The 26,807-nt window shown below is 38.7% G+C and overlaps 1 protein-coding gene across 9 annotated transcripts in view; it reads left to right on the top strand.

Annotated features, from left to right (window-relative positions):
- The window catches only part of PARP4 (poly(ADP-ribose) polymerase family member 4), a 207,402-nt gene that overhangs the window by 47,012 nt on the left and 133,583 nt on the right, over positions 1–26,807 (top strand). For all 9 annotated transcript variants that reach the window (XM_023724840.1, XM_023724834.1, XM_023724838.1 and 6 more), the window contains 6 exons: positions 9,584–9,716; positions 11,535–11,736; positions 17,336–17,402; positions 18,307–18,382; positions 19,123–19,236; positions 21,822–21,971. In XM_023724840.1, coding sequence (XP_023580608.1) covers positions 9,584–9,716; positions 11,535–11,736; positions 17,336–17,402; positions 18,307–18,382; positions 19,123–19,236; positions 21,822–21,971 — 742 coding nt within the window. The remainder of the gene's footprint in view (positions 1–9,583; positions 9,717–11,534; positions 11,737–17,335; positions 17,403–18,306; positions 18,383–19,122; positions 19,237–21,821; positions 21,972–26,807) is intronic.

Below are 26,807 nucleotides of genomic sequence, written 5' to 3'. Positions count from 1 at the left end.
TGTCAGTTTTCTCACTCCATTTGGTTCTTGGCTGAGTTCTTTATCTCTTCATTTGATGTTTTAGGGTTTCAGGATTGTTGTATTCTCTGTTCGGCTTAGTTTTTCAGATCTTTGTTGTGGAGGGACAGTGTGGTGCTTCTGCCTAGAGCGCCATTTTGCCGGAACTCTCAGTCTGGTCTATTCTTGTGAATTTGAATTTTTTTCTATATTTTTCTCCCACTCTGCCTGGGACTCTCTGTTGTGATCCCTGTCTGACTGATTGGTGGTGTTAGCCAGGCACCATATAGTTGTTCTGGGCTCAGTCTCATGATGGCTGTGGTTCATGTGGTCCATTAGTCCTTTGGACTAATATTTTCCTTGTGTCTTTCCTTTTCTTCATTCTCCTTTGGTCTGAATGTGATGGGACCAATAGATGTATCTTAGATGGCCGCTCACAAGCTTTTAAGACCCCAGATGCTACTCATCCAAGTAGGATGTAGAACTTTTTTTTTTTATGAACTATGTTATGTCAATTGACCTAGATGTTCCCTGAGACCATGGTTCCCAGCCCTCAGCCCCGGTAGCTCGGTCTGTCAAGGTGTTTGAATATGTCTGGGAAGCTTCTGTGACTTTGCCTTGGTCAAGTTGTGCTGACTTTCCCTGTAATGTGTATTGTCTTTCCCTTCACCAAAGTTAACAATTGTCTACTATTTAATTAGTGATTTCTCCTTCCTGCCCTTCCCCTCTCTTGTAACCATCAAAGATTTTTTTTTTTCTGTGTATAAACCTGTTCTCAAGTTTTTATAATGTGGTCTCATGCAATATTTGTCCTTTTATGATAAACTTATTTCACTCAACATAATGCTCTCCAGATTCATCCATGTTGTGAGATGTTTCACAGATTCATCATTGTTCTTTATCATTGTGTAGTATTCCATTGTGTGTATGTACCATAATTTGTTCATCCATTCATTTATTCATGGGCTCTTAGGTTGTTTCCAGCTTTTTGCTATTGTGAATAATGCTGCAGTGAACATGGGTGTGCATATATTTTCTGTGTGACAGCTCTTATGTCTCTGGGATATATTCCTAGGAGTGGGATTGCTGGATTGTATGGTATTTCTATTTGTAGCTTTTTAAGGTGGAGGCATATCATTTTTCCACAGTGATCATACCATTTTACATTTCCACCATCAGTGCATATGAGAACCAATCTCCCCACAACCTCTCCAACATTTGTTATTTTCTGTTTTTTGATTAGTGCCAGTAATCTTGGAGTGAGATGGTATCTCATTGTAGTTTTGATATGCATTTCTGTAATGACTAATGAACGGAAGCATTTCGTCATGTACCTGTTAAGTGCCTGACTGTCTTCTTTGGTGAAGTGTCTAATCATAATCCTTTGCCCATTTTTTAATTGGATTATTTGTCTTTTGGTTGTTGAGATATTGAAGTATTTCATAGATTTCAAATATTTCAAATATTTTTCATAGCCATAAATATTTTCCCAGTCTATAGGTTCTCTTTTTACTCTTTTGGTGAATTCTTTTGATGAGCCTATGTGTTTACTTTTTAGGAGCTCCAAGTTATCTAGTTTATCTTCTGGTGTTTGTGCATTGTTAGTTATTGTTTGTATTGTCTTTACGCCATGTATTAAGGCCCCTAGCATTAACCTTATTTTTGTTCCATGATCTTTATCGTTTTAGTTTTATATTTAGGTCTTTGATCCATTTTGAATTAGTTTTTGTGTATGGTGTGAGGTATGGGACCTGTTTCATTTTTTTACAGATGGACATCCAGTTTTGCCAGCTCCATTTGTCATGCGTCTGTCAGTTTGTCCTACTATGGTGGCTTGCATTTTGGTGTGATGCTGGAAGCTATACCACCGTTATTACAAATAGCAGGAGGATCACTCATGGTAGGCAGGTTTCGGCTGAGCTTCCAGACTAAGACAGAGTAGAAAGAAGGGCCTGGTGGTCTACTTCTGAAAAAATAAGCCAGTGAAAATCTTATGAATACCAGCAGAACATTTTCTGATATTGTGCCAGGAGATGAGCCCCTCAGGTTGGGAGACACTAAAAATATGACTTGGGAGAGCTGCCACCTTAAAGCAGAGTCGACCTTAATGATGTGGATGTAGTCAAGCTTTCGGGACCTTCATTTGCTGATGTGGTATGGCTCAAGATGAGAAGAAACAGATGCAAATATCCATTAATAATAGGAACGTGGAATGTACGAAGACTGAATCTAGGAAAATTGGAAGTCCTCAAAAATGACATGGGAAGCATAAACGTTAGTATCCTAGGCATTAGTGTGCTTTAATGGACTTGTATTGGCCATTTTGAATTGGACAATCATATGGTCTGCTCTGCTGGGAATGACAAATTAAAAGAGGAATAGGATTATATTGATTGTCAAAAAGAACATTTTAAGATCTATCTTGAAGTACAACGATGTCAGTGATAGGATTATATCCATACGCCTACAAGGAAGACCAATTAATACGACTATTATTCGAATTTACTCACCAACCACTAAAGCCAAAGATGAAGAAATTGAAGATTTTTACCAACTTTTGCAGTCTGAGATTGATCAAACATGGAATCAAGATGCATTGATAATTACTGGTGATTGGAATGCAAAAGCTGGAAACAAAGAAGGAACAGTAGTTGGAAAATATGGCCTTTGTGTTAGAAACGATGTCAGATATCGCATGATAGAATTTTGCAAGACCAATGACTTATTCATTGCAAATACCTTTTCTCAACAGTATAAATGACAACTATACATGTGGACCTTACTAGATGGAATCCACAGGAATCAAATCGGCTACATCTGTGGAAAGAGACAATGGAAAAGCTCAATATCATCAGTCAGAACAAGGCAGGGGCTGACTTCAGAACCGACCATCAATTGCTCATATGAAAGTTCAAGTTGAAGCTGAAGAAAATGCTTGAGTGTATTCCACTTGAATTTGAGACCATCTTGTGAATAGATTTGATGCATCAAACACTAATGACCAGACGAGTTGTGGAATGACATCAAGGAGTCATACATGAAGAAAGCAAGAGGTCATTAAAAGACAGGAAAGAAAGAAAAGACCAAAATAGATGTTAGAATAGACTCTGAAACTTGCTCTTGAACGTAGAGCAGCTAAAGTGAATAGAAGAAATGATGAAATAAAAGAGCTCAACAGAGGATTTGAAAGGGTGGCTTGAGAAGACAAAGTAAAGTATTATAATGAAATGTGCAAAGACCTGGAGTTATAAAACCAAAAGGGAAGAACACACTCAGCATTTCTCAACTGAACGTACTGAAGAGAAAATTCAACCCTTGAACTGCAATATTGGAGGATTCTATGGCAAAAGTATTAAACGACACAGGAAGCATCAAAAGAAGATGGAAGAAATACACAGAGTCTATGTACCAAAAAAAATTGGTTGACATTCAACAATTTCAGTAGTTAGTCTATGATCGAGAACTGATGGTACTGAAGGAAGAAGTCCAAGCTGCACTGAAGGCATTGGCAAAAAACAAGGCTACAGGAATTGACAGAATACTAATTGAGATGTTTCAGCAAACGGATGCAGTGCTGGAGGTGCTCACTCGTGTATGGCAAGAAATTTGCGAGGGAGCTACCTGGCCAATCAACTGGAAGAGATCCGTATTTGTGCCCATTCCAAAGAAAGATGATCCGATAGAATGCAGAAATTATCTAGCAATATCATTAATATCACGCAAAAGTATAATTTTGCTGAAGACAATTCAAAACAGTTGCAGAAGTACATCAACAAGGAACTGCCAGAAATTCAAGCCAGATTCAGAAGAGGATGTGGAACAAGGAGGGATATCACTGCTGATGTCAGATGGATCTTGGCTGAAAGCAGAGAATACTAGAAATACTTTTGTTTTATTGACTATGCGAAGGCATTCGACTGTGTGGATCATAACAAATTCTGGACAACATTGCAAATAATAGAAATTCCAGAACACTTAATGGTGCTCATGTGGAACCTGTATATAGACCAAGAGGCAATCGCTCAAACAGAACAAGAGGGTGCTGCATGGTTTAAAATCAGGAAAAAAGTGTCTTATGGTTGTATCCTTTCATTATACTCATTCAGTTTGTATGCTGAGCAAACATTTTGAGAAGCTGGACTATATGAAGAAGAACGTGGCATCAGGATTGGAGGAAGACTCATTAACAACCCACGAAATGCAAATAACACAATCTTCGTTGCTGAAAGTGAAGAGGACTTGAGGCTCTTACTGATAAAGATCACACAGTCTTCAGTATGGATTACACCTTAACATAACGAAAACAGAAATCCTCACACTGGACCAGTTAGCACCATCATGTAAACGGAGAAAAAATTGAAGTTGTCAAGAATTGTGTTTTACTTGGATCCATAATCAACGCCCATGGAAGCAGCAGTCAAGAAATCAAACGATGCATTGCACTGGGCAAATCATCTGCAAAAGACCTCTTTAAAGTCTTAAAAAGCAAGGATGTCGTTTAAAGGTCTAAGGTGCTCCTAACCCAAGGCATGGTGTTTTCAATTGCCTCATATGCACTCAAAAACTGAACAATGAATAAGGAAGATCGAAGAGGAATTGATGCCTTTGAATTATGGTGCTGCTGTAGAATATTGAATATACTATGGACTGCCAGAAGAATGAATAAGTCTGTCTTGGAAGAAGTAAAGCCAGAGTACTCCTTAGAAGCAAGGATGGCAAGATTTCATCTCATATACTTTGGACATTGTCTGTCTAGTGCTGCTATAACAGAAATACCACAAATGGATGGCTTTAACAAACAGAAATTTATTCTCTCACAGTCTAGTAGGCTAGAAGTCGAAACTCAGGACATCAGCTCCAGGGGAAGGCTTTCTCTCTCCTGTCGGCTCTGATGGAAGGTCCTTGTCATCAATCTTCCCCTGGACTAGGAGCTTCTCTGCACAGTAACCTCAGGTCCAAAGGACGTGCTTTGCTCCATGTGCTGCTTTCTTGGTGGTATGAGGTCCCCACTCTCCACTTGCTTCCCTTTCCTTTTATCTCTTGTAAGATAAAAGGTGATGCAGGTCACACCCCAGGTAAACTCCCTGTACGTTGGATCAGGGATGTGACCTGAGTGCGGGTGTTACATCCCACCCTAATCCTCTTTAACATAATCTAATCTTGCCTCATTAACCACAGGCAGAGATTAGGATTTACAACACGTAGGAAAATTACATCAATCATAAAATGGAGGACAACTGCACAGTACTGGGAATCATGGCCTAACCAAGTTGACACATTTTTGGGGGACATAATGCAATCTATGACAGACATGTTATCAGAAGGGACCAATCCTTGGAAAAGGACATCATGCTTGGTATAGTAGATGGTCATCGAAAAAGAGGAAGACCCTCAACGAGATGGATTGACACAGTGGCTGCAACAGTGGGCTCAAGCATAACAATTGTGAGGATGGCGTAGGACCAGACTCTGTTTCATTTTGTTGGACATAGGGTAGCTATGAGTCTAAACTGAGTTGATGGCACCTAAAAACATTTGTTTAAAAGTCTGTCTTTCAACCATTCAATGGACTTAACTTCTTTGTCAAAGATTAGCTGACCATAGGTAGATGGATTTACCTTAGGGTTCTCAATTTTATTCCATTGATCTATGTGGCTGTCATTGTACCGGTACCAGGCTATTTTGACCACCATGACTGTATAGTAGGTTCTGAGATCAGGTAGTGTCACACCTCCTATTTTTTTTTTTTCAATTTTGCTTTGCTTATCCGGGACCTCTCTCCTTTCCATATAAAGTTGGTGGTTAGTTTTTCCATCTGGTTAAGGAATTGCTGTTGGTATTTGGATCAAGAGTGCATTATATCTGTAGATCACTTTGGGTATAATTGATATTTTCACAATGTTGAGTCTTCCTATCCATGAGTATGGTATTTGTTTTCAATTTATGTAAGTCTCTTTTGGTTTGTTGCAATAATGTTTTTTAGTTTTCTTTGTATTTGTCTTTTCCATCCCTGGTTAGATTTATTCTTAAGTGTTTTATCTTTTTAGCGGCTATTATAAATGGTATTGTGTTCCTGATTTCCTTTGCAAAATTCCCCTTATGGGTGTATAGGTATCCAACTGTTTTTTGTAGGTTGATCCTGTATCCTGATATTGTGCTGAATCTATTAGTTCCAGTAGTTTTCTTGTGGAATCTTTGTGGTTTTCTATGTATAGGACCATATCATCTGCGAATAGGGATAGTTTTACTTCTTCCTTTCCAATTTGGATGTCCTTTATTTCTTTTTCTTGCCTTATTGCTGTAGCTTTGTTGTCCAGCATAATGTTAAATAGGAGTGCTCCCGTTCTCAGAGGAAATGCTTTCAGCCTCTCTCTGTTGAGAATGATGTTTGCTGTTGGTTTTCTATAGATGTCCTTTATTATGTGGAAGAATTTGCCTTTTATTCCTATTTTATTGAGAATTTTTATTAGGAATATGTATTGGACTTTTATCAAATGCCTTTTCTGTGTTGATTTAGATGATCATGTGATCCTTTCTTTTGTTCTATTTATGTGGTGGATTACTTTGATTGATTTTCTAATATTGAACAATCCTTCCATACCTGGTATGAATCCCACTTGGTCATGGCATATTATTGTTTTGATGAGCTGCTGAATTCTATTGGCTAGAATTTTGTTGAGAACTTTTGCATCTATATTTATGAGGGATATTAGTCTTGATTGCGTCCCGCCTAATTCTTAGGTTTGCTTCATTCTTTTCTCTGATTTTTCCTCCAACAAAGTGGTTTCTATGGATTTGTGTTCAATCTCATTGATTCTGTCTTCTGTTGTTTCAGACTGGCTCCTATAACCTTCTATTGAGTTGTCCATTTCTGAAATTTTGTTGTTTATCTTTTGGATTACTACTTGATGTTTTTGTATGATTTCTAATTATTTTTATTTTTTTGATATTTTGTTCTTTCATTATTTTATTGAATTCTTCTATTGCACCGTCTGTGTTTTCCCTGATTTTGGCTATATTTTCATTGGTTTTGTCTGTGTTTTGCATGATTATGCCTAATTTTTCCTTGGTTTTTTCTTTTTTTAAAATCTATTTCCTAATATCTCTCAGAGAGCCCTATGGAGTCTTTTAAACTCCATATCAAGTAGTTCCACGGCTGTTTCTTCTCTACTGGAGGATCATCTGATTCTTTATTTTCGTCATTTTCTGGAGTTCTCTTGTCCTGCTTCTTTATATGCTTTAATATTGTCTGCTGTCTCTGAGACATTAAGGTATTATTTTCTTTCTTTATTGATTGTATGTTCATTTATTTCATTCTGCTTCTTTGTTTTGTTTTGATATGTCAGCATGGCTTGGCGGGCCAGGCATGCTTTTCTGCTTGCTTGTATGTGGCCATGATAGCTCTGACTGCCTTGTCCGGGTAGGCAGGGCAGCTGTAGGCAGGGTAATCCTGCTTTACTGGTTTGGTGAGGTGGCTGAGGGAGAACTGGGCGGGCACTGTCTGCCTCCTGATGTTGGTTCAATAGTGTGGGAGTACTCACAGCCCTGTGCCATCTAGGTGGACGTATAAGACAAGTAGTGGTATGGGCTTACTTCCCACTGTTCATCAGCTTGTCTTGTGATGGGTAGGGAGGGGTAGTGTGGGCCTGGTGCAGTGGTGGGCCTTTGAGCTGAGGATGCTGTAGGTGCGGCAGCATGGTGGGTCTGGCAGGAAGGGAGTGGCATATAGGGCTAGGTTGGGGGAGAAAGAAAGGAAAAATGGGAGAAGAAAAAAAGATACCCAGCTGGTGGGGGTGGGGTAGACTTGGGGACTGACAGGAAGGGTGGGGAGGTGCTATACAGCGCTAGGTGGGAGGTAGAAAGAAAACAGAGAAAAGGAAAAGAGGAAAAAACTATATACGGCAACGCAGTGGTGGCCAGTGGGTGGGGATGGGGCTGACCTGGAGCAGCTGCGTGTTGATGTGCCAGTGGTACTTTATTCGTGGCAGCATGGCAGGGCCACTGGGAAGCATAAGGGGCTAGTTCGGAGGGAGAAAGAAAAATGAGAAAGGAAATAAGAGGGAAAATATGGTGGCACAATGAGGGCCGGAGAGTGGGGGCAGGGTGTACCCAGGGGCCAGTGGAAGGGAGGGGAGGTGATGTAGTGGGTTAGGTGGGAGGGAGAAAGAAAAGAAAGAAAAAGAAAAAATGGCAGTGTGGTGGGTGCCACAGATGGGGCAGGGTGAATCAAGGGCAGTGGCGGGCCAGTACGCCAGTGGTTCTCTAGCCATAGTGGTGTGGCAGGGTCCGGTGGGGAGGGAGGTAGGTGATGTACAGGGCTAGGTGTGAGGGAAAAAGAAACGGAAGAAAGAGAAAAATAAATAGATAAACTGGCTGCAAGGTGGGGGCCAGTGAGTAGGGGTGGGGTGGGCCTAAGCGCCAGTGGGAAGGGAGGGGAGGTGATGTATGGGGCTATGTGAGAAGGAGAAAGAAGACAAAGAAAAAAAAGCAAAGAAAAAAATGACATTTTGGTGGGAGCCAGTAGGTAGGGGTGGGGAGGACTTGGGGCAGCAGTGGCCTGGTGGCTTTTTGCTGCTGTGGTTCAGTGGGGGCTTGCAGGAAGAAGTGAGGGTGGCATATGGGCTAGGTGGTAGGGAGAAAGAAAAGGGAGAAAAATGGTGGCATGTCAGGAGCTGATAGGTGGGCACAGGGCCGACCCAGGGTGGTGGTGGGCCAGTGGCCCTCTAGCAGAGCCCAGCTGGACAGTGTGGAGGTGGTGCATGGGGCTAGATGGGAGGGAGAAAGAAAGAAAAGAAATGGAGAAAAATGAAATAAAAAATGGCCTGGTGGGAGTCTGCGGGTGGGGGCTGGGCGGACCTGGGGCGTTGGTTGGCTGGTAGGCAGGTCTCTAGCTGCAGTGGTGTGGTGTGGCATGGAGGAAAGGGGGGAGGTGTCGTACAGGGCTAGGTGGGAAGGAGAAGGAGAAGGAATAAAGGGAAAAAGAGAAAGAAAATGGTGTGGCAGGAGCAGGCAGGTGGGGATAGGGTGGCCCTGAGGTTGTGGCAGGTTGATCCCTCTTTAGCCCGGTGGTTTCAGTATCACTTAATACTAATTTTTAATTGAGAAATAAATGCTTCTGTAGTCTTAAGCCATACACTCTTCTGTACTGAAATTTGTCATGTTTTCATTAGGATATATATTACGAACCTGTAGAAAGAACTTTATTTATTTACTTATTTAATTGTACTTTAGATGAAGGTTTACAGAACAAACCAGCTTCTCATTAAACAGTTAGTACACATATTGTTTTGTGACACTATTTACCAGCTCCACGACATGTCAACACTTTCCCCGTATAAAGAGATTTTTAGTGTCATATCTGCCGTAAAAGCTAGAAATGATTCTAAAACTAATGTACATTTTGCAAATTAAGATAAATAATGTTCTTTTTTGTGACTATAACATGATTGTAATATCTTTTTTTTTTTTAATAATGCCCAATTCTCCTACAATTTGCATGTAGAACAGTGTTAAATTCACTGTCAGTTAGATTCACTGAGAGGAGAGTCCTTAAAAACTATGGCTTGAAATCTGTTTTTTTCTGTAGGATGACTGTGGGAATCTTTGCAAATTGTACGTTCTGTTTGAAAGTCAAGTACTTACCTCGACAGCAGAAGAAAAAGCTACAAACTGACATTAAGGAAAATGGTGGAAATTTTTCATTTTCATTACATCCCCAGGTATTTGCAAATTTTATAAGAACTGTATGACCAACATCCTGCATTATGGGAACGTGGGTCATGGTAAATAGAGTAAGCAGAGAAAATTTGGCAGCAGAAGAATGGCAGTGATTACAGGAGAGTCAGTGAAGGCAGAAAAAATTGTGACATTGCTAATGTGGAAGTTGGGCCAGGGACGGTCAGTAGAGGGAAGACAGCCTGGTCCTGTCTTCTCCCTGTTTCAGTCAGTTGTGCAATGATTCCAGATGCCTGTGGATCTGATATTATTAGAGCACAGCTGAAGATGTAAATAGAAATAATTTCAGGCTAACCAAAAATGTTGTCAAAGGAGAAAAGTCATAGCACATTTGCAAAAAGAATGCTGTAGTCTCTGGTTAAAATGTCAACTCTAGTGATACCTTTAAGTGTGGCTCATGGTGGATAGACACAAAAATATGCAGTGTGAACTGGTCTCTGGGGTATAACTTGTACTGTGTGTTTTGTTTGTTTAAGGCTAAAAGAAGCTACCTTCCATTTCTTGAAATAAACTGTAGGCCCTGATAGTTTAGATATAAAATTTCAAAGCTAGATGAATCTTGACAATAATTAAGGCTAACCTCTTTTTCAACCACATCATTGTAAGAAGTAAAAAATTGAAGTCCAGAGGTTCTTTACAGGTCCAATTAGGTCACGGGGCTACAAATGTAGGGCCTGACTCTCAGGGTTCTTCCCTCTATTGATCAGGTTGACCTAGTCATCTGCTCCCCCCAGGACCCCCCCAGCCCTGGGGCATGGTGATAGGTGAGTAGCGTTTGTCCTGTGAAGCAAGTTCAGCTCCACCTGGATGCTGGGTTTTTCCCTAACGTTTAGTAGTTATTATGTGAATATCAGAAATAGAATGTTTCTGTTTTCCTCCAGTTTAGGCAGAATTGTATATACTTCCCTCATATGGCCTCCCTTACTTACCTGTTCTTACTATTTCTGTGGATGGATGAATAATTCGTACCTGTTATAAATTCTCATTTAATATTTTGGTGGAGAACGCCAACATGATCTCTAATTCTTAGAAACTCTCACATACTATGAGTGCAACCTTTTTGGAAGTTATTTTGTCAATGTATATAAACATTTGAAATGTGCCTACCAGCTGTTGTATATGAGAGAGCCCTACAAGTTATGATGAGGAATGATCTCCAAAATAAATTGTTGAGTAGAAAAGCAAATATAGAAGAGTGTGTATAGTATGCTGTCATTTGTGGGTTAAAAGTATTTATGTGTGTTTGCCTATGTATGGAATATCTATCTCTAGAAGGACACATGAGGAACAGGTTACAGCAGGTGCGTCTGGAGAGAGGAACTGGGAACAATGGTGGGGGAGAAGTTAATATATTAATATTATTGTTATTTTACTTTTTAGATATTCAACAGTAAGCATGTACTAATTATTCAAAAATAAATTAATGAAATTACACATTAACAAATTAAAATAAATAAATAAATAATGAATACCCTTTGAACCTCCCATTCACTCCTATGGAAATAATGGAACAAGTGCACAAAGAGTTATACATGCGGATGTTCATCACAGTATTGTTTACAATAGTGAAAATTTGGATACATCCTCTAGGATTGGCTAATCAATTATGGTACACCCATACACTTTAAAAACACATGATTTTTCTTTTAACTTCTATATAGCTACAAATTATATTATTTATAAAAGTTTTAGAAATCAGAGAAAAATTACCACAAATTAACTTCAAACAAGACTTTTTAAGGGTGAAAGTTATTTAAACATGTTTTTACTAGTGCATAATGGACTGATTCTTTTATTCATAGTGCACGCATATAATCTTAGACAATGCTGATGTTCTGAGTCAGTATCAAATGAAATCTATCCAAGAGAAACATATCCATATTGTAAACCCAGATTTCATATGGAACTCTGTCAAAGAAAGGAGACTCTTGGATGTAAAGAATTACAATCTTAATAATTCATTGGAAATCTCACTACCTCCTGGTCAAAAGGAAAGCAGTTCTGGTAAGTGTTTATTTCCCGTTAAGCACTTAATATGTTATAGGTGTACTGTGGAAAAATGAAATCCCACTACTCACACCAAATTTTAAGGATGAATTCAATTCTGTTACCTTCTGTTCCACTTCTGTCCAGACACCAGCTGCCCATGCAGCACTTCTTCCTCTGACCCTAACCACCTGGAGATAGGTCAGATCTTACAAGTTTCAAGGCATAGTCCTCCAGACTGCCAAGTCTGCCCAAGACCTCAGACGCCAGCCATAAGCTTGGGAGTTCCCATGACACCCTTACTTCTGACCTACTGGCCACGAATTCAGGGTTTTCCTACTACCCCCTCAGGATGCCAGCCATAAGCTCTGGGACCCCCTCCCCACTTCTGACCTGCTGGCTCCTACTACTTTCTTGGGTTCTATAATTCGCTAGAACGACTCATAGAACTCAGGAAAGTGCTAAACTTAATGATTACAGGTTTATTATAGCAAAAAGGATACAAGTGAAGAGACGTGTAGGGTAAGATCTGGGAGGGTTCCCAATGTGAAGCTTTCATGTCCCAAAAAGGGGTGTGCTACCTGAGTTCCCATGTGAATTGATGTCTGTCACCAGTCAGGAAGCCCCATGTGCATTGATGTCTGTCACCAGTCAGGAAGCCCCATGTGCATTGATGTCTGTCACCAACCAGGAAGCCCATGGAACTTTCATGTCCAGAGCGTTTATTGGAGGTCTCATTACATAATTCAAATTCCAGCACCTCTCCCCTGAGGTAGGTTGATATCATGAGGTTGATATCGCATGGTAGGTCTTTCTGGCATAGTCAGCCCCCACCCAGCATGAGTCATAAACCCTTAGGTGTGGTCTGGAGTCCTCACAAAGACACTTTATTTTTATTTTTTTTTCTTTCTTTTTTTAATTGTACTTTAGATGAAAGTTTACAGAACAAATAGTTTCTCATTAAACAGTACACATATTGTTTTATGACAATGGTTAACAACCCCACGACATGTCAACACTGTCTCCTCTCAACCCTGGGTTCCCTATTACCAGCTTTCCTATCCCCCCCTGCCTTCTAGTCCTTGTCCCTGGACTGTTGTGCCCCATTATCCTTGTTTTGTTTTATGGGGCTGTCTAATCATTGGCTGAAGGGTGAACCTTGGGAGTGACTTCATTACTGAGCTAAAAGGGTGTCCAGGGGCCATGCTCTCGGGGTTTCTCCAGTCTCTGTCTCACAAAGACACTTTAACCACTGGGGAAAGTCCAAGGTTTTAGAGGTTATCATCTCTCAGGAAGCAAGGACAAAGACCAAATTGGTCTTAAAGTTAACTCCACAAGGTGCTATAGTAAACATTTTGGGAAGATATTATAGACAAAGGATTGTCCAGAAGTTCTACAAAATTAATTAGGCTTCTTATTACCTCAGAAAATAGGCAGCAAAAATAGTGAAGGACGGAAGACTATGTTAGCAATAGAAATTGATTCTCAGCATTCAGTCTAGTGTGGTCAGATTCAAAATGACTGCAAAAACACTGGTCATCTCAGAAACCTCGAGGTGTAATTTTGACTGGGAGGAGAAAAAACCTTTGTGGTAAAAAATTATTACCATGACTTAGTGACTATGGAAATTTTGCGACTAGCATTTGGTAGAGAAGTTCTTTCCAAAACATGATCTCTCCAAAAGCAACGTATCTCTTTTATAAACTCAGATTTTATTTTGAAATCTGGCCAAGAAGAAAGCTTTTCAACATAGAGAAATACGTTTCTCACAGGTTAGATCAAATGTAAGCAGTTCTGATAAATATTAAATTAGACACATGATATATATTAGATATTATAATAAACATTTCAGTATGGTGAAGCCTTTTTAGACAAACACTGTCCAGAAATGCTGCTTCTGTCTTCATACTTTCTTGCAGTCTCAGTAAGTGGTAGCTTAAAGAGAAATAGGCAGGATGATAGACTCCTTTCACATTGAAAACATATTTTTCAACATCCAGAATCATGCAGTCAGATTCAGAATTACTACAAATATGTTGATAATCTTTGAAATCATGATTATTTGAAATCATAAATTAAAAGTAGAAAAAATCCTTACATTAAACAAGTTATTCCTCTATACCGTAATGCTGTGGAATGTATGAGGTATGAATCTAGGAAAATTGGAAATCATAAAAAATGAAATGGAACACATAAACATCGATATCCTAGGCATTAGTGAGCTGAAATGGACTGGTATTGGCCATTTTGAATCAGACAATGCTATGGTCTACTATGCCGGAAATGACAACTTGAAGAGGAATGGTATTGCATTCATTGTCAAAAACAACTTTTCAAGTTCTATCCTGAAGTACAGTGCTGTCAGTGATAGGATAATATCCATATGCCTACAAGGAAGACCAGTTAATATGAGTATTATTCAAATTCACTCACCAGCCACTAAAGCCAAAGATGAAGAAATTGAAGATTTTTACCAGCTTCTGCAGTCTGAAATTGATCAAACATACAATCAGGTTGCATTGATAATTACTGGTGATTGGAATGCGGAAGATGGAAACAAAGAAGGATCGGTAGCTGGAAAATATGGCCTTGGTGATAGAAACGATGCCGGAGATTGCTTGATAGAATTTTGCAAGACCAACGACTTCTTCATTGCAGATACCTTTTTTCACCAACATAAACGGCGACTGTACAGGTAGACCTCAAGAGATGGAATACACAGGAATCAAATCGACTACATCTGTGGAGAAGATGGAAAAGCTCAATATCATCAGTCAGAGCAAGGCCAGGGGCCAACTGTGGAACAGATCATCAATTGCTCATATGCAAGTTCAAGTTGAAACTGAAGAAAATTAAAACAAGTCCATGAGAGCCAAAGTATGACCTCGAGTATATCGCACCTGAATTTAGAGACCATCTCAAGAATATATTTGATGCATTGAACACTAATGACCGAAGACTAGATAAGTTGTGGAATGACATCAAGGACATCACACCTGCAGAAAGCAAGAGGTCATTAAAAAGACAGGAAAGAAGGAAAAGACCAAAATGGATATCAGAAGAGACTCTGAAACTTGCTTTTGAACTTCGAGTAGCTAAAGCAAAAGGAAGAAATGATGAAGTAAAAGAACTGAACAGAAGACTTCAAAGGGTGGCTCGAGAAGACAAAGTAAAGTATTATAATGACATATGCAAAGAGCCAGAGATAGAAAACCAGAAGGGAAGAACATGCTCATCATTTCCCAAGCTGAAAGAACTGAAGAAAAGTTTCAAGCCTCGAGTTGCAGTATTGAAGGATTCTAAGGGGAAAATACTAAACGATGCAGGAAGCATCAGAAGAAGATGGAAGGAATACACAGAGTCATTATACCAAAAAAAATTGATCAATGTTCAACCATTTCAAGAGGCAGCATATGATCAGGAACCGATGGTACAGAAGGAAGAAGTCTAAGCTGCACTGAAAGCATTGATGAAAAACAAGGCTCCAGGAATTGATGGAATATTGAGATGTTTCAACAAACAGATGCAGCACTGGAAGTGCTCACTCATCTATGCCAAGAAATTTGGAAGACTACTTGGCCAACAGACCGGAAGAGATTCATATTTATGCCTATTCCCAAGAAGGGTGATCCAACGCAATGCAGAAATTATCAAACAATATCATTAATATCACACCCAAGTAAAATTTTGCTGAAGATCATTCAAAAGCGGCTGCGGCAGTTTATAGACAGGGTACCGTCAGAAAGTAAGGCCAGATTCAGAAGAGGACGTGGTACTAGGGATATCACTGCTGATGTCAGATGGATCCTGGCTGAAAGCAGAGAATACCAGAAAGATGTTTATCTGTGTTTTATTGACTATGCAAAGGCATTCGACTGTGTGGATCATAACAATTATCGACAACATTGTGAAGAATGGGAATTCCAGACCACTTAATTGTGCTCATGAGGAACCTGTGCATAGATCAAGAGGCAGTTGTTCGAACAGAACAAGGATATACTGCGTGGTTTAAAGTCAGGAAAGGTGTGCGTCAGCGTTGTATTCTTTCACCATACTTATTCGATCTGTATGCTGAGCAAATCTGAGAAGCTGGACTCTATGAAGAACAGGGCGTCGGGATTGGAGGAAGCGTCATTAACAACCTGCGTTATGCAGATGACACAACCTTGCTTGCTGAAAGTGAAGAGGACTTGAAGCACTTACTGATGAAGATCAAAGATCACAGCCTTCAGTAGGGATTATACCTCAACATAAAGAAAACAAAAATCCTTACAACTGGACCAATAAGCAACATCATGATAAATGGAGAAAAGATTGAAGTTGTCAAGGATTTCATTTTACTTGGATCCACAATCAACACCAATGGAAGCAGTGGTCAAGAAATCAAAAGACACATTGCATTGGTCAAATCTGCTGCAAAAGACCTCTTTAAAGTGTTGAAAAGCGAAGATGTCACGTTGAAGACTAAGGTGTGCCTGACCCAAGCCATGGTTATTTTCAATCGCCTCATATACATGGAAAAGCTGGACAATGAATAAGGAAGACCGAAGAGGAATTGAAGCCTTTGAATTGTGGTGTTGGCAGAGAATATTGAATATACCATGGACTGCCAAAAGAATGAACAAATCTGTCTTGGGAGAAGTAAAGCCAGAGTGTTCCTTGGAAACAAGGAAGGTGAAACTACGTCTTACATACTTTGGACATGTTGTCAGGAGGGATCAGTCCCTGGAGAAGGACAATCATGCTTGGTAAAGCACAGGGTCATGGAAAAAGAGGAAGACCCTCAAAGAGATGTATTGACATAGTGGCTGCAACAATGGGCTCAAGCATAACAATGATTGTGAGCGTGGTGCAGGACCAGGCAGTGTTTCATTCTGCAGTACGTGGGGTCGCTATGAGTCAGAACTGACTCGACAGCACCTAACAACAACAATAACAACATAATGCTGTAGATAAGAAAAATATAAGATGGAAAGTCCAGCCTCACATAGGGGCCCTTGAGTTTCCCTTCTCTAAACTAGAGCATCTGGTTTCTTTCCTTTGCGACATGGCACTCAGAACCTCATTCTGACCTTACAGTGTATGAAAAATGCATTTCATAATATGCTTACCATAATCTTCACAAGAGAAAAATGCCACTCAGAAATTTTATGTCTATCAATGAGTTTCAGATAATACAGATTACATTAAAATTTCCTTCATCTGCCTATTAAAATAGAATTATAACATGTTCTCTCCATTTACATTCCTTCCTCTTTTCTCATTTGTATTGCCTTTGAGTTGCCAATAACTGTAGCTAATTTAAGGAGCCCTGGTGGTGCAACTATTATGCACTCAGCTGCTAACTGAAAGGGAGGAAGACCTGGCAACCTGCTTCTGTAAGGATTACAGCCAAGAAAACCCTATGGAGCCATTCGACTCTGTCATATTGGGTCGCTATGAGTCAGAATCGACTCTATGGCATCCAACAACAACATAGCTAATTTAAGGACAAAAAAACAAAAACAACCTGGTAAATATGGTCCATATTCAAGAATCATAACAATTGCAGCAGTTATTTACTAATTATAGTAAATCTTTGATCAGTAAACAAGTGTTTTGTTTGTTTTAATTCTAGACGTGGAAACAGATGATCCATCCCTGGTCAATTCCACAGAGAAGGAAAACATTGTGGAATTCGCTAAGTAACCTATTTCTGATTGTTATGACTACAGAGTTTGCAAACATGTTTGAAACCTTAAGCATAGTATTAAAATATTATTTATATATTAGTAGGCTGTGTTTTAGTATTTCAATTAATTTTGCTTATCTAATTCTTTATGAAATATTGATTTATTGAAGACCTTTTACTTCATTGGTAATAATTATTTTTAGTTTCTCAGTATTATGTGAGATTGGATGTAATTGTTAGATTAACTGAGTTTTAAAGGAGAAAAATCACTGGAGATAAGATTTAGGAGGACTACTCACTTTGTGACCTTACTGAATAGCTGTTAGCAGTAAAGACATTTAATCACTCGTACCTGACATTTTCAAAAATGGAAATAGCAACAACTGTCCAGAAATGGGGTATGTGAGTCTAAAGTTCTATATGCTTTCTTAAAACATGCCCAAAACAGCAGTTACTAATTAGGCATCACATTTGGACTTAACTTTATTTGTTAATAGTAGTATTAAAAGAGAAGAACAAAATCCAAAATAAAAAGTATGAATTATAAGAATTGTGACTTGTTTATTTTGAAGGGAGTTGGCCGTGGTCTACCAAGTGGTGGTGCATTGTCTATAGCCACAGCGCCTCTCTAAACTGGAACCTGGCTGCACACACAAGCCATCTCTGTGTGATGCTTTCTCCAATCTGCTGGCCCCCTCAGGCAGTCCCTCCTTCCAGTGCAGACAGTCACAGTGCTTGACATCATAGTTGAGGAGGAATCAGCTCATTTCATTGTTAGAATACCTAAGAGACAGCATCAGGCAAAGACTGACAGTGTATTTTATAAGGAATTAGGAGATCTTCAAGAAAAATTTTGTGAAAAATTCTGTGTGATCTAAAAATGCACTTTATTGTTATTTTAATTATACAAATTTCAGGTTTTATACAGACAATGTTGAAATTCCTCATTTTTCTCAAGAATTTGAAGTTGCAAAATATGACACCTTGGAAAAAGTAAGAGTTCAATTTCTATTTGGAAAAAAGAACAAAAAACCTGATTGTTTTCCTGTTCCATAATTTTCTCATTGTTTTGAAAATTTGTGTACGTTCTAAGTAAAAATTGCTTAATACGCGAGTCGATTTTTAAGTCAAGAAATTTTCACATTTTAAATTTAATGTCTAATTTTTTAGTGTTTTATGATAAAAGTAATGCGTGCTCATAATAAAAATTTAAACAGTACAGACTATAAATATAACATTAAAAATGAAATTTCTCCCTGTAATTAAGTTTCCTATGTTTTAAAATGGCAGATTTGATACCAAATACTTATGCCATGTTAAATTTCCAATGCTTTTGCATAAAAAGAAAAACAAAACTTTTTCTCTGGACTTATACAAATGAAAATACTAGTGTTTGAACATAAGGCTCCATTAGTATTTTTTAGATATCTTAATAAAACCTAATTTGAAAATAACATTTCCTTCTGTGATAAAGAAAACATGAAAAATGCTACTGTTAAACACATACAGATATATCTATGGTAAAAATACAGGAGGAACATATACCAAAATATTAAGTGACTATGTATCTACAGTAGAATATAAGGTGATTTTAATTTTTTTATACTTTACTGTATTTTCTAAATTATATCTCCAAATGAACATGTATTACTTTCACAATCTACATTTTCAATGGTGTGTGTGTGGTTTGGTATTTAACTAATGCAGTTTATAATATAGTGTATTTTTTCCAGATTGAGACAGAGGGCAGGAAGGAAATTGTAGTGGTGGAAATGCAGTGCTTCCAGGAACACTGGGACTGTCCTTTTCTAATAACTGCATGTTTCCTCCTGGCTGATGGAATCGAGGTACTGATCTTTATATGGATTCCTGTGTGTTTGTCCACCCTTGTCCATAATTAGGTTCCTTAACATTGGTTAGTGAACAAACCAATTGGTTTACCTGGTAAATCATTTTGCAAAGAGGAAATATGTTCTGTTTATTTATTTTTTTTAATTGTACTTCAGGTGAAGGCTTGCAGAACAAATAATTTCTCATGAAACAGTAGTACACATATTGTTTTATGACATTGGTTAACAACCCCACGACATGTCAACCCTCTCCTTTCTCGACCTTATTTTTTTTTTTTGGTAAAAATATACATAGCCAAAGATACACCATTTCAAAAATTTCTACATGCACAGTTCAGTGACATTGACTATGCTCTTCCAATTGTGCTGCTATTCTCGCTTTAGATGAAGGTTAAAATATGTTCTGTTTTGCAGTGTTGCAGGTGAGGAGAGCAGGGTGAGAATGGTGTACCCTAAACAGATGGCCTGGGGATCTCTCCATAGGAAATCATTCACTGGGATGCAGGGCATAGAGGGTTCCTGCTCATTTTCCAAATCACTTATGAAATATTTTTCTATTTCTATCTCTAAAAGCAATTCACTTAATATACTTCCTTAAGCATCTGTTATATGCCAAACAATCTATTAGGTGCCAGGACCCAAAGAGAAAAAATATGTCACACCCTGACCTTCATAAATTACCATCTGGAAGGAAATAAAAGCATTAATAATTATAATCCATTGTGAGAAGTACCGATACTGAAATTTATGTAAAGTATTGTGGGCTCAGGGGTCACAGGCAACCTGGGAAAGTCAAGGAAGGCTTTGCAGAGGCTATCAGATCAAGAGCACAATTCCACTCTAAAATAATTATGAAACAAACATAGATTCAGAATTAATACCTAAAGTGTAACTAAAATACTATAATACCCATTAAGGTGTCTTCTAAACTAGATGTTCAGGACTTACAAATCTACCAAGGGCCACGCTGGCACTAGAAGTGTACAGGCCAGGAAACTCCTTATGCAGGCAGGGCGGCACCAGGCATTTCTCTTCAGAGGGAGGTGGTCCTCACAGCAGTTCTCACAGGTTCCTGCTCCAGGTGTCAGTGCAAGTAGAAGGAAAGGAGACTCATATCAGGTGGGTACAGGACCCACGAGGGCTTAGAAGCCCTACCCCACAGGAATCAGTATATCTTGCAATATTGGCATGGATTCAAGAGGCCCTCAAGGGACATGTCCAGTTATGAGTCACTGCTCTCAGGGAAACCCACAGTTAAGGCTCCCCACCAGGTGTTTATAGTTCATTCACTGAACTAGTCCAGATGCAATTTACCAACCAGAGGTCACTATCACCTAATCAGTTTTGCCTAATACTACAGCTGGCATTCCACCATTATCAGGTTTCCATTGGAATAGAGTTAGAGAGTTAATCTAAAGTCAGATTTGTGCAAGAGAGAGAAAGTGTTCTGTTTAACCTTTTACCCAAAAATGTGTACGATATTTTGTGGAACATTTAGTTGTTGGGGCAAAAAGTAAATAAAAGTCAAGTTAAAAACCATGATAGGATATAGAATGTATTATAATTCTTTCTTCATTTAAAAAGAAAACTGTAAGCTGCACAAAGCCATCACGTCCTTCCTGCTTAATGTAACAGAGCCCTTCCTGGGTGTCTCAGAACTTGAGTGCAGCACTCCCTGGGTCAGCCAGGGTCCCTGGGAAGAGAAGCCTGTGTACCTTGAAGGAAATAATCCTCACCTGACCAGCAGTGAGAGGGGATATTCTGCATACAAGGGTTTTCTAGCTTGCCTTTTTAAACCATTTTGAAGGAAATCTTTCAAAATTATGTTCACTGTACCTTCTTAATGGAGAAACTTGACCACAGTGTAGTCTCAAGCTATAGAGGCGGTCTTCACGTTGTGTCGGAGATCAGGAGTGGCCTGGCACAGTGTCCCTTGGGCTGTGTACTCAGAGCCATCTTCCCTTGACTTAATGCTAGGACACCTGGCCATGCAGGGGCAGGGATTTCCAAAGAGCAGAGAATGCCATGTCCCTTGGCAGGCTGGAGTGAGGAAGGACAGAGATGTGGGCTGTCTGTGCCTTTCCAGAGACTTTTACTCCATGCCTTCAAGAGTGCTGTGTATGTCCTAACAGCCTTCCTGCCTTTTCCTCACTATCCATTTTTTTTTTTTAAACAATACCTCCTTTTTGAAGTATTTTTTCTTCCCTTCCTATGATTTGTTTTTCTCATTTCCAAAAAGCTAGAAAGGCAGACTTCAAAGCTTATTGGAATGCTATGTGAAGTGAGAACATATGGGCTCTGAATGAAAGTCTGAGTGACTCCAATGCATCAACTGCCGGTTTTCTGCTGTTGTGTCTGCACAACCCCTCTACCCACCCCATACTTCCAGATTTTAGGCTGTTTTGTGAAGAATTGAAGGCTTAAATAATTATTTGAAAAATACTAGTTTCTAAACTCCTTCATGGCACTATTTATGTTTCTATTCCCCCATGGTACATAGTGGGTGTTCAGTAAAGATTGACATGTTAATAAGTTCTTGTGCATTCATATCCTGACACTTTGAGATATACTATAATTCACAGACTAGAAGACAATTCTCTGGAAAGAAAACTTCTGCAGATGCAAGTGAGTACTATGAAAACTATATTGAAGAGCTGAAGAAACAAGGATTTCTGCTAAGAGAAAATTTTACACCTGAAGCAACCCAATTAGCATCTGAAAAATTACAAGCAGTAAGACTGTTATCTATGTATTTGTTCTTCTGGCCATAATAACTTTTTGTTATTGATTTAGTAGTTTTTTTTTTTTAATTGTGGTAAGAATATATATGACAAAAGATACACAAATTCAACAATTTCTACATGTATAATTCAGTGACATTGATTACATTCTTCAGGTTTTGCAAGCATTTTCGCTATCCTTTACCAAATTATTCACCACTATTAACATAAACTCACTGTCCCTAAGCAATAACTTTTCCTTTGGCCCTTCCTCCCACCTCTGATAATCACTAATAATTTTTGGTTTTTATATATTTACTTACTTCATGTAAGTGAGATCATACAGTATTTGTCCTTTTGTGACTGACTTATTTCCCTCAGCATAATGTTCTCAAGGTTCATCCATGTTGTGGTATGTGTTAGGACTTCATTTCTCTTTATGGCTGAGTAATATTCCATTGTATCTATATGCCACTTTTTGTTTATCCATTCATCTGTTGATGGACAGTTTGGTTGTTTCCAGATTTTCGCTATGTGGAAAGTGCTGCAATGAACATTGGTGTACAGATTTCCGTTTGCATTCCTGCTTTCGCTTCTGCTGGGTATATGCCAAGGATTAGCATTGCTGGGTTATATGGTAGTTCTGTGTTCAACTTTTTCAGGAACTGCCGAACAGTGGCTGTACCATTTTATATTCCCACTAACAATGGATGAGGGTTCCAGTTTCTCAACAACCTCACCAACACCTATTTTCTGTTTTTTGTTCATTGCCATTCTAATGGGAGTGAGGTGGTAATCTCATTGTGGTATTGATTTGCATCTTTATTTGCACCTTTGTCACAAAAGGACAAATACTGTATGATCTGACTTATATGAAATAAACAAATATATAGAAACCAAAAATTATTAGTGATTATCAGAGGTGGGAAGAAAGGCCAAGGGAAATTTTATTGCTTAGGGACAGTGAGTTTAAGTTTATACTGGTGAATAATTTGGTAAAGGATAGCAAAAATGCTTGCAAAACTTGAAGAATGTAATCAATGTCACTGAATTATACATGTAGAAATTGTTGAATTGGCGTATGTTTTGTCATGTATATTTTAATGGCTAATGACATTGAGCATCTTTTCGTGTACTTGTTGGCCATTCGACTATCCTCTTTGGTGAAATGTCTACTGAAGCCCCTTGCCCGTATTTTGATTGCATTGTCTACCTTTTTGTTCTTAAGTTGTAGTAGTTTTTTTTTTTTTTAAATACATTTTGGATATTAGACCTTTGTCAGATATATGGTTCCCCTAAATATTCTCCAGTCTGTAGGCCTTCTCTTCACTTTTCTGATAAAGTCCTTTGATGAACAGAAGTATTTAAACTAAATAGACAATAGATAAGTGATAACTTTGGTGAAGGGTAAGACAGTACACAATACTGGGGAAGCCAGCACAGTTTGTACAGGGAAAGGTCATGGAAGCTCCATAGACAATCCAAACTCCCTGAGGGACTGAATTGCTGGGTGGAGGCCTGTGGGGACCATGGTCTCAGGGAACATCTAGCTCAATTGGCATAACACAGTTTATAAAGACAATGTTCTACATTCTACCTTGGTGAATAGCAGCTGGGGTCTTAAAAGCCTGTGAGCAGCCATCTAAGATACTCCACTGGTCTTACCTCTTCGGGAGCAATGGAGAATGAAGACAACAAGATACAAGGAAAAGATGAGTTCAAAGGACTAATGGACCACAACTACCATGGCCTCCACAAAACTGAGTCCAGTACAACTAGATAGAGCCTGGCTACCACCACTGACTGTTCTGACCAGGATCACAATAGAGGGTTCTGGACAGAGCTGGAGAAAAATGTAGAACAAAATTCTTACTCACAAAAAGGACCAGATTTACTGTCCTGACAGAGACTGGAGAAACCCCGAGAGCATGGCCCTGGGACACCTTTTTAGCTCAGTAATGAAGTCACTCCTGAGGTTCACTGTTCAGCCAAAGATTAGACAGCCCCATAAAACAAAATGAGAATAATGGGGCACAACAGTCCAGGGACAAGGACTAGAAGGCAGGAGGGGACAGGAAAGCTGGTAATAGGGAACCCAAGGTTGAGAAGGGACAGTGTTGACATGTCGTGGGGTTGTTAACCATTGTCATAAAACAAATATGTGTAGTAACTGTTTAATGAGAAACTATTTGTTCTGTAAACTTTCATCTAAACTACAATAAAAAAAAAAAGTAATTTTATGAGGTCCCATTTATCTATCTTTTGCTTCACATGCTTCTGTTATCATATCTGATAGTACATCGTTAAAAACTAAGCCCTGCAGCCACACTTCTATATTTTTTCCTAAGAATTTTATGGTTTTAGTTTTCACGTTTATGTCCTTGATCCATTTTGAATTGTTTTTTGCATATGGTGTGAGGCATAGATCCTGATTCATTCTTTTGCATGTGGAAATCCAAGTCTCCCAGCATGGTTTATTGAAGAGATTCTTCCTTCCCCATTGAATGGACTTAGTACCCTCGTAGAAAATGAGTGGACCATAAATGTATGGGTTTATTTCCAGGCTGTCAATTTTATTCCTTTGGTCTATATATCTATTATTATACCAGTCCCAGGATGTTTTTATTATTGTGGTTTTATAGTATGTTTGGAAATCAGGAAGCGTGAGTCCTCTTACTTTATTCATCTTCTTCAAGATTGCTTTAGCTGTTTGGAGCTCCTTGCTCTTCCATATAAATTTGAGGATTGGCTTTTCCATTTCCCTGAAGAAGGCTGTTGGAAATCTGATTGCATCAAATTTATAGATTGCTTTGGATAGTATTGATGTCTTAAGGATATTAAACCTTCTAATCTATTAATATGGAATGTCCTTGCATTTATTTAGGTCTTCTTTAATTTCTTTTAGTAATGTTTTATAATTTTCTGTGTATAAGTCTTTCACCTTCCCGGTTAAATTTATTCCTAGGTACAGATAGTCCCTGATTTATGACATATTTGAATTAAGATGAACTGCACCTGCAACCGTCTTTTTTTGTACATCTTATTGTTAGTAATATGTACTACATGCAGTGTTGCAGCATGTGATTTGCTGATGTTATTTATTATCCTCGGATGTTCACTTGCAGATGTTCAATTTTATGATTTATGGTTCAAATCACTGCCGTATAGCTGGCTACAGCCTGGTCTGCAGTAAAATCAGTGTCAGTGTCAGGAGTCATAACAGACAGAAAATTGAACAATGTTCAACTCTAACAACATACAACAATTGAGCTGCACGTGCACCTGACAGCCGTTACAACTTCGACTTCATTATTATGACACTGACGCCGACTTCATTGTAGACCAGGTCTGTAGCGTGATCTTATTCAGCGTTTTGTACCATGAGAAGCATCAGAATAACATGACGGAAGAGATCAGTGGAAAAATCTTCCATATTGCAAGAATGCTGAATTCAGAACTTGGTATTGCCCATGTGGATCAGCTCATAGATCACGAAGAAGGGGAATTGACAGACAGGAGTTAATGAACTTTGAAGACGAAGGAAAGAAGAAAGAAATAGTGTTGAAGAGGAAGGAGAGAAGTTGTCAAAAAATTTTACAGTAAAAGGGTTAGCTGAAGGTTTTTCAAAACTAAATCGGGGGCTTTAGTTGCTTGAAAACACGGACCCAATCACTGATAGTTTTGCTAAAGTTGATAGGCAGACTTGGGAAACAGATGTTACTGTGAAATATATGAAGAAAAAAAGAAAAGGACCATACAGATAACTCTAATTTTATGACTAGAAATGCCATCCTCATTTCCAGGGATAATCCAGATGATCCAGAACCTTCCAAAAGTGGAGTTATTACCAAAACTGACAAAATGCTAACATCATCTAACTCTTCTTCATCGTCAGAGTAACTTTTTATGATTTGTGTATTTTTTTATGTGTGTATTAAAATATATCTTTAAGTTAATTTGTAATGTTTCCAACCGTCAAAGATCGGATTTATAAAGATACTGATAATAAAAGGCAATAATAATGAAAACTAAAAACAAAACAAAAAAAAAGAGGTATTCAACTTATGTCAGAACCGACTTACAACGGAGTCCTCCAAATGGAACTCTGTTGTAAGTTAGGGACTAGCTGTACTTTATTCTTTAGGTGCTATTGTCAATGATAGTGTTTCCTTAATATCCTTTTTCTTTTTTTTTTTTTTTTATTGTACTTCAGTTGAAGGCTTACAGAACAAATAGTTTCTCATGAAACAGTAGTATGTATATTGTTTTATGACTTTGGTTAACAACCCCATGACATGTCAACCCTCTCCCTTCTCGGCGTTTTTTTCTTTGGTGAAAGTATACATAGCCAAAGAGACACCATTTCAAAAATTTCTACGTGCACAGTTTAGTGACATTGACTACGCTCTTTCAATTGTACTGCTATTCTCACTTTAGATGAAGGCTTACAGAACAAAATAGTTTCTCATTGAACAGTTAGTACACACGTTGCCCTATGACAATGGTTAACAACCTCACAACACATCAACACTATCCTCCCTCAACCTTGGGTTCCCTATCACCAGCTTTCCTGTCCGCTTCTGCCTTCTGGCCCTTGTCCCTGGACTGCTGCGCCTCATTAGTCCCATTTGGTTTTATGGGGCTGTCGACTCCCCGGCTGAACGGTGAACCTCAAAAATGACTTCATGACTAAGCTAAAAGGGTTTCTGGGGGCCATACTCTCGGGGTTTCTCCATTCTCCTTTAGGTCAGTAAATCTGGTCTTTCTTTTTTGTGAGTTAGAATTTTGTTCTACATCCTTCTCCAGCTCTGTCCAGAACCCTCTGTTGTGATCCCGGTCAGAGCAGTC

The sequence above is a fragment of the Trichechus manatus genome, unplaced genomic scaffold (assembly GCF_000243295.1).
Source record: "Trichechus manatus latirostris isolate Lorelei unplaced genomic scaffold, TriManLat1.0 scaffold00264, whole genome shotgun sequence".
NCBI lineage: Eukaryota > Metazoa > Chordata > Mammalia > Sirenia > Trichechidae > Trichechus > Trichechus manatus.
Note: the sequence above shows the minus strand (reverse complement) of the source record. Positions and strands in the feature narration are given on the sequence as shown.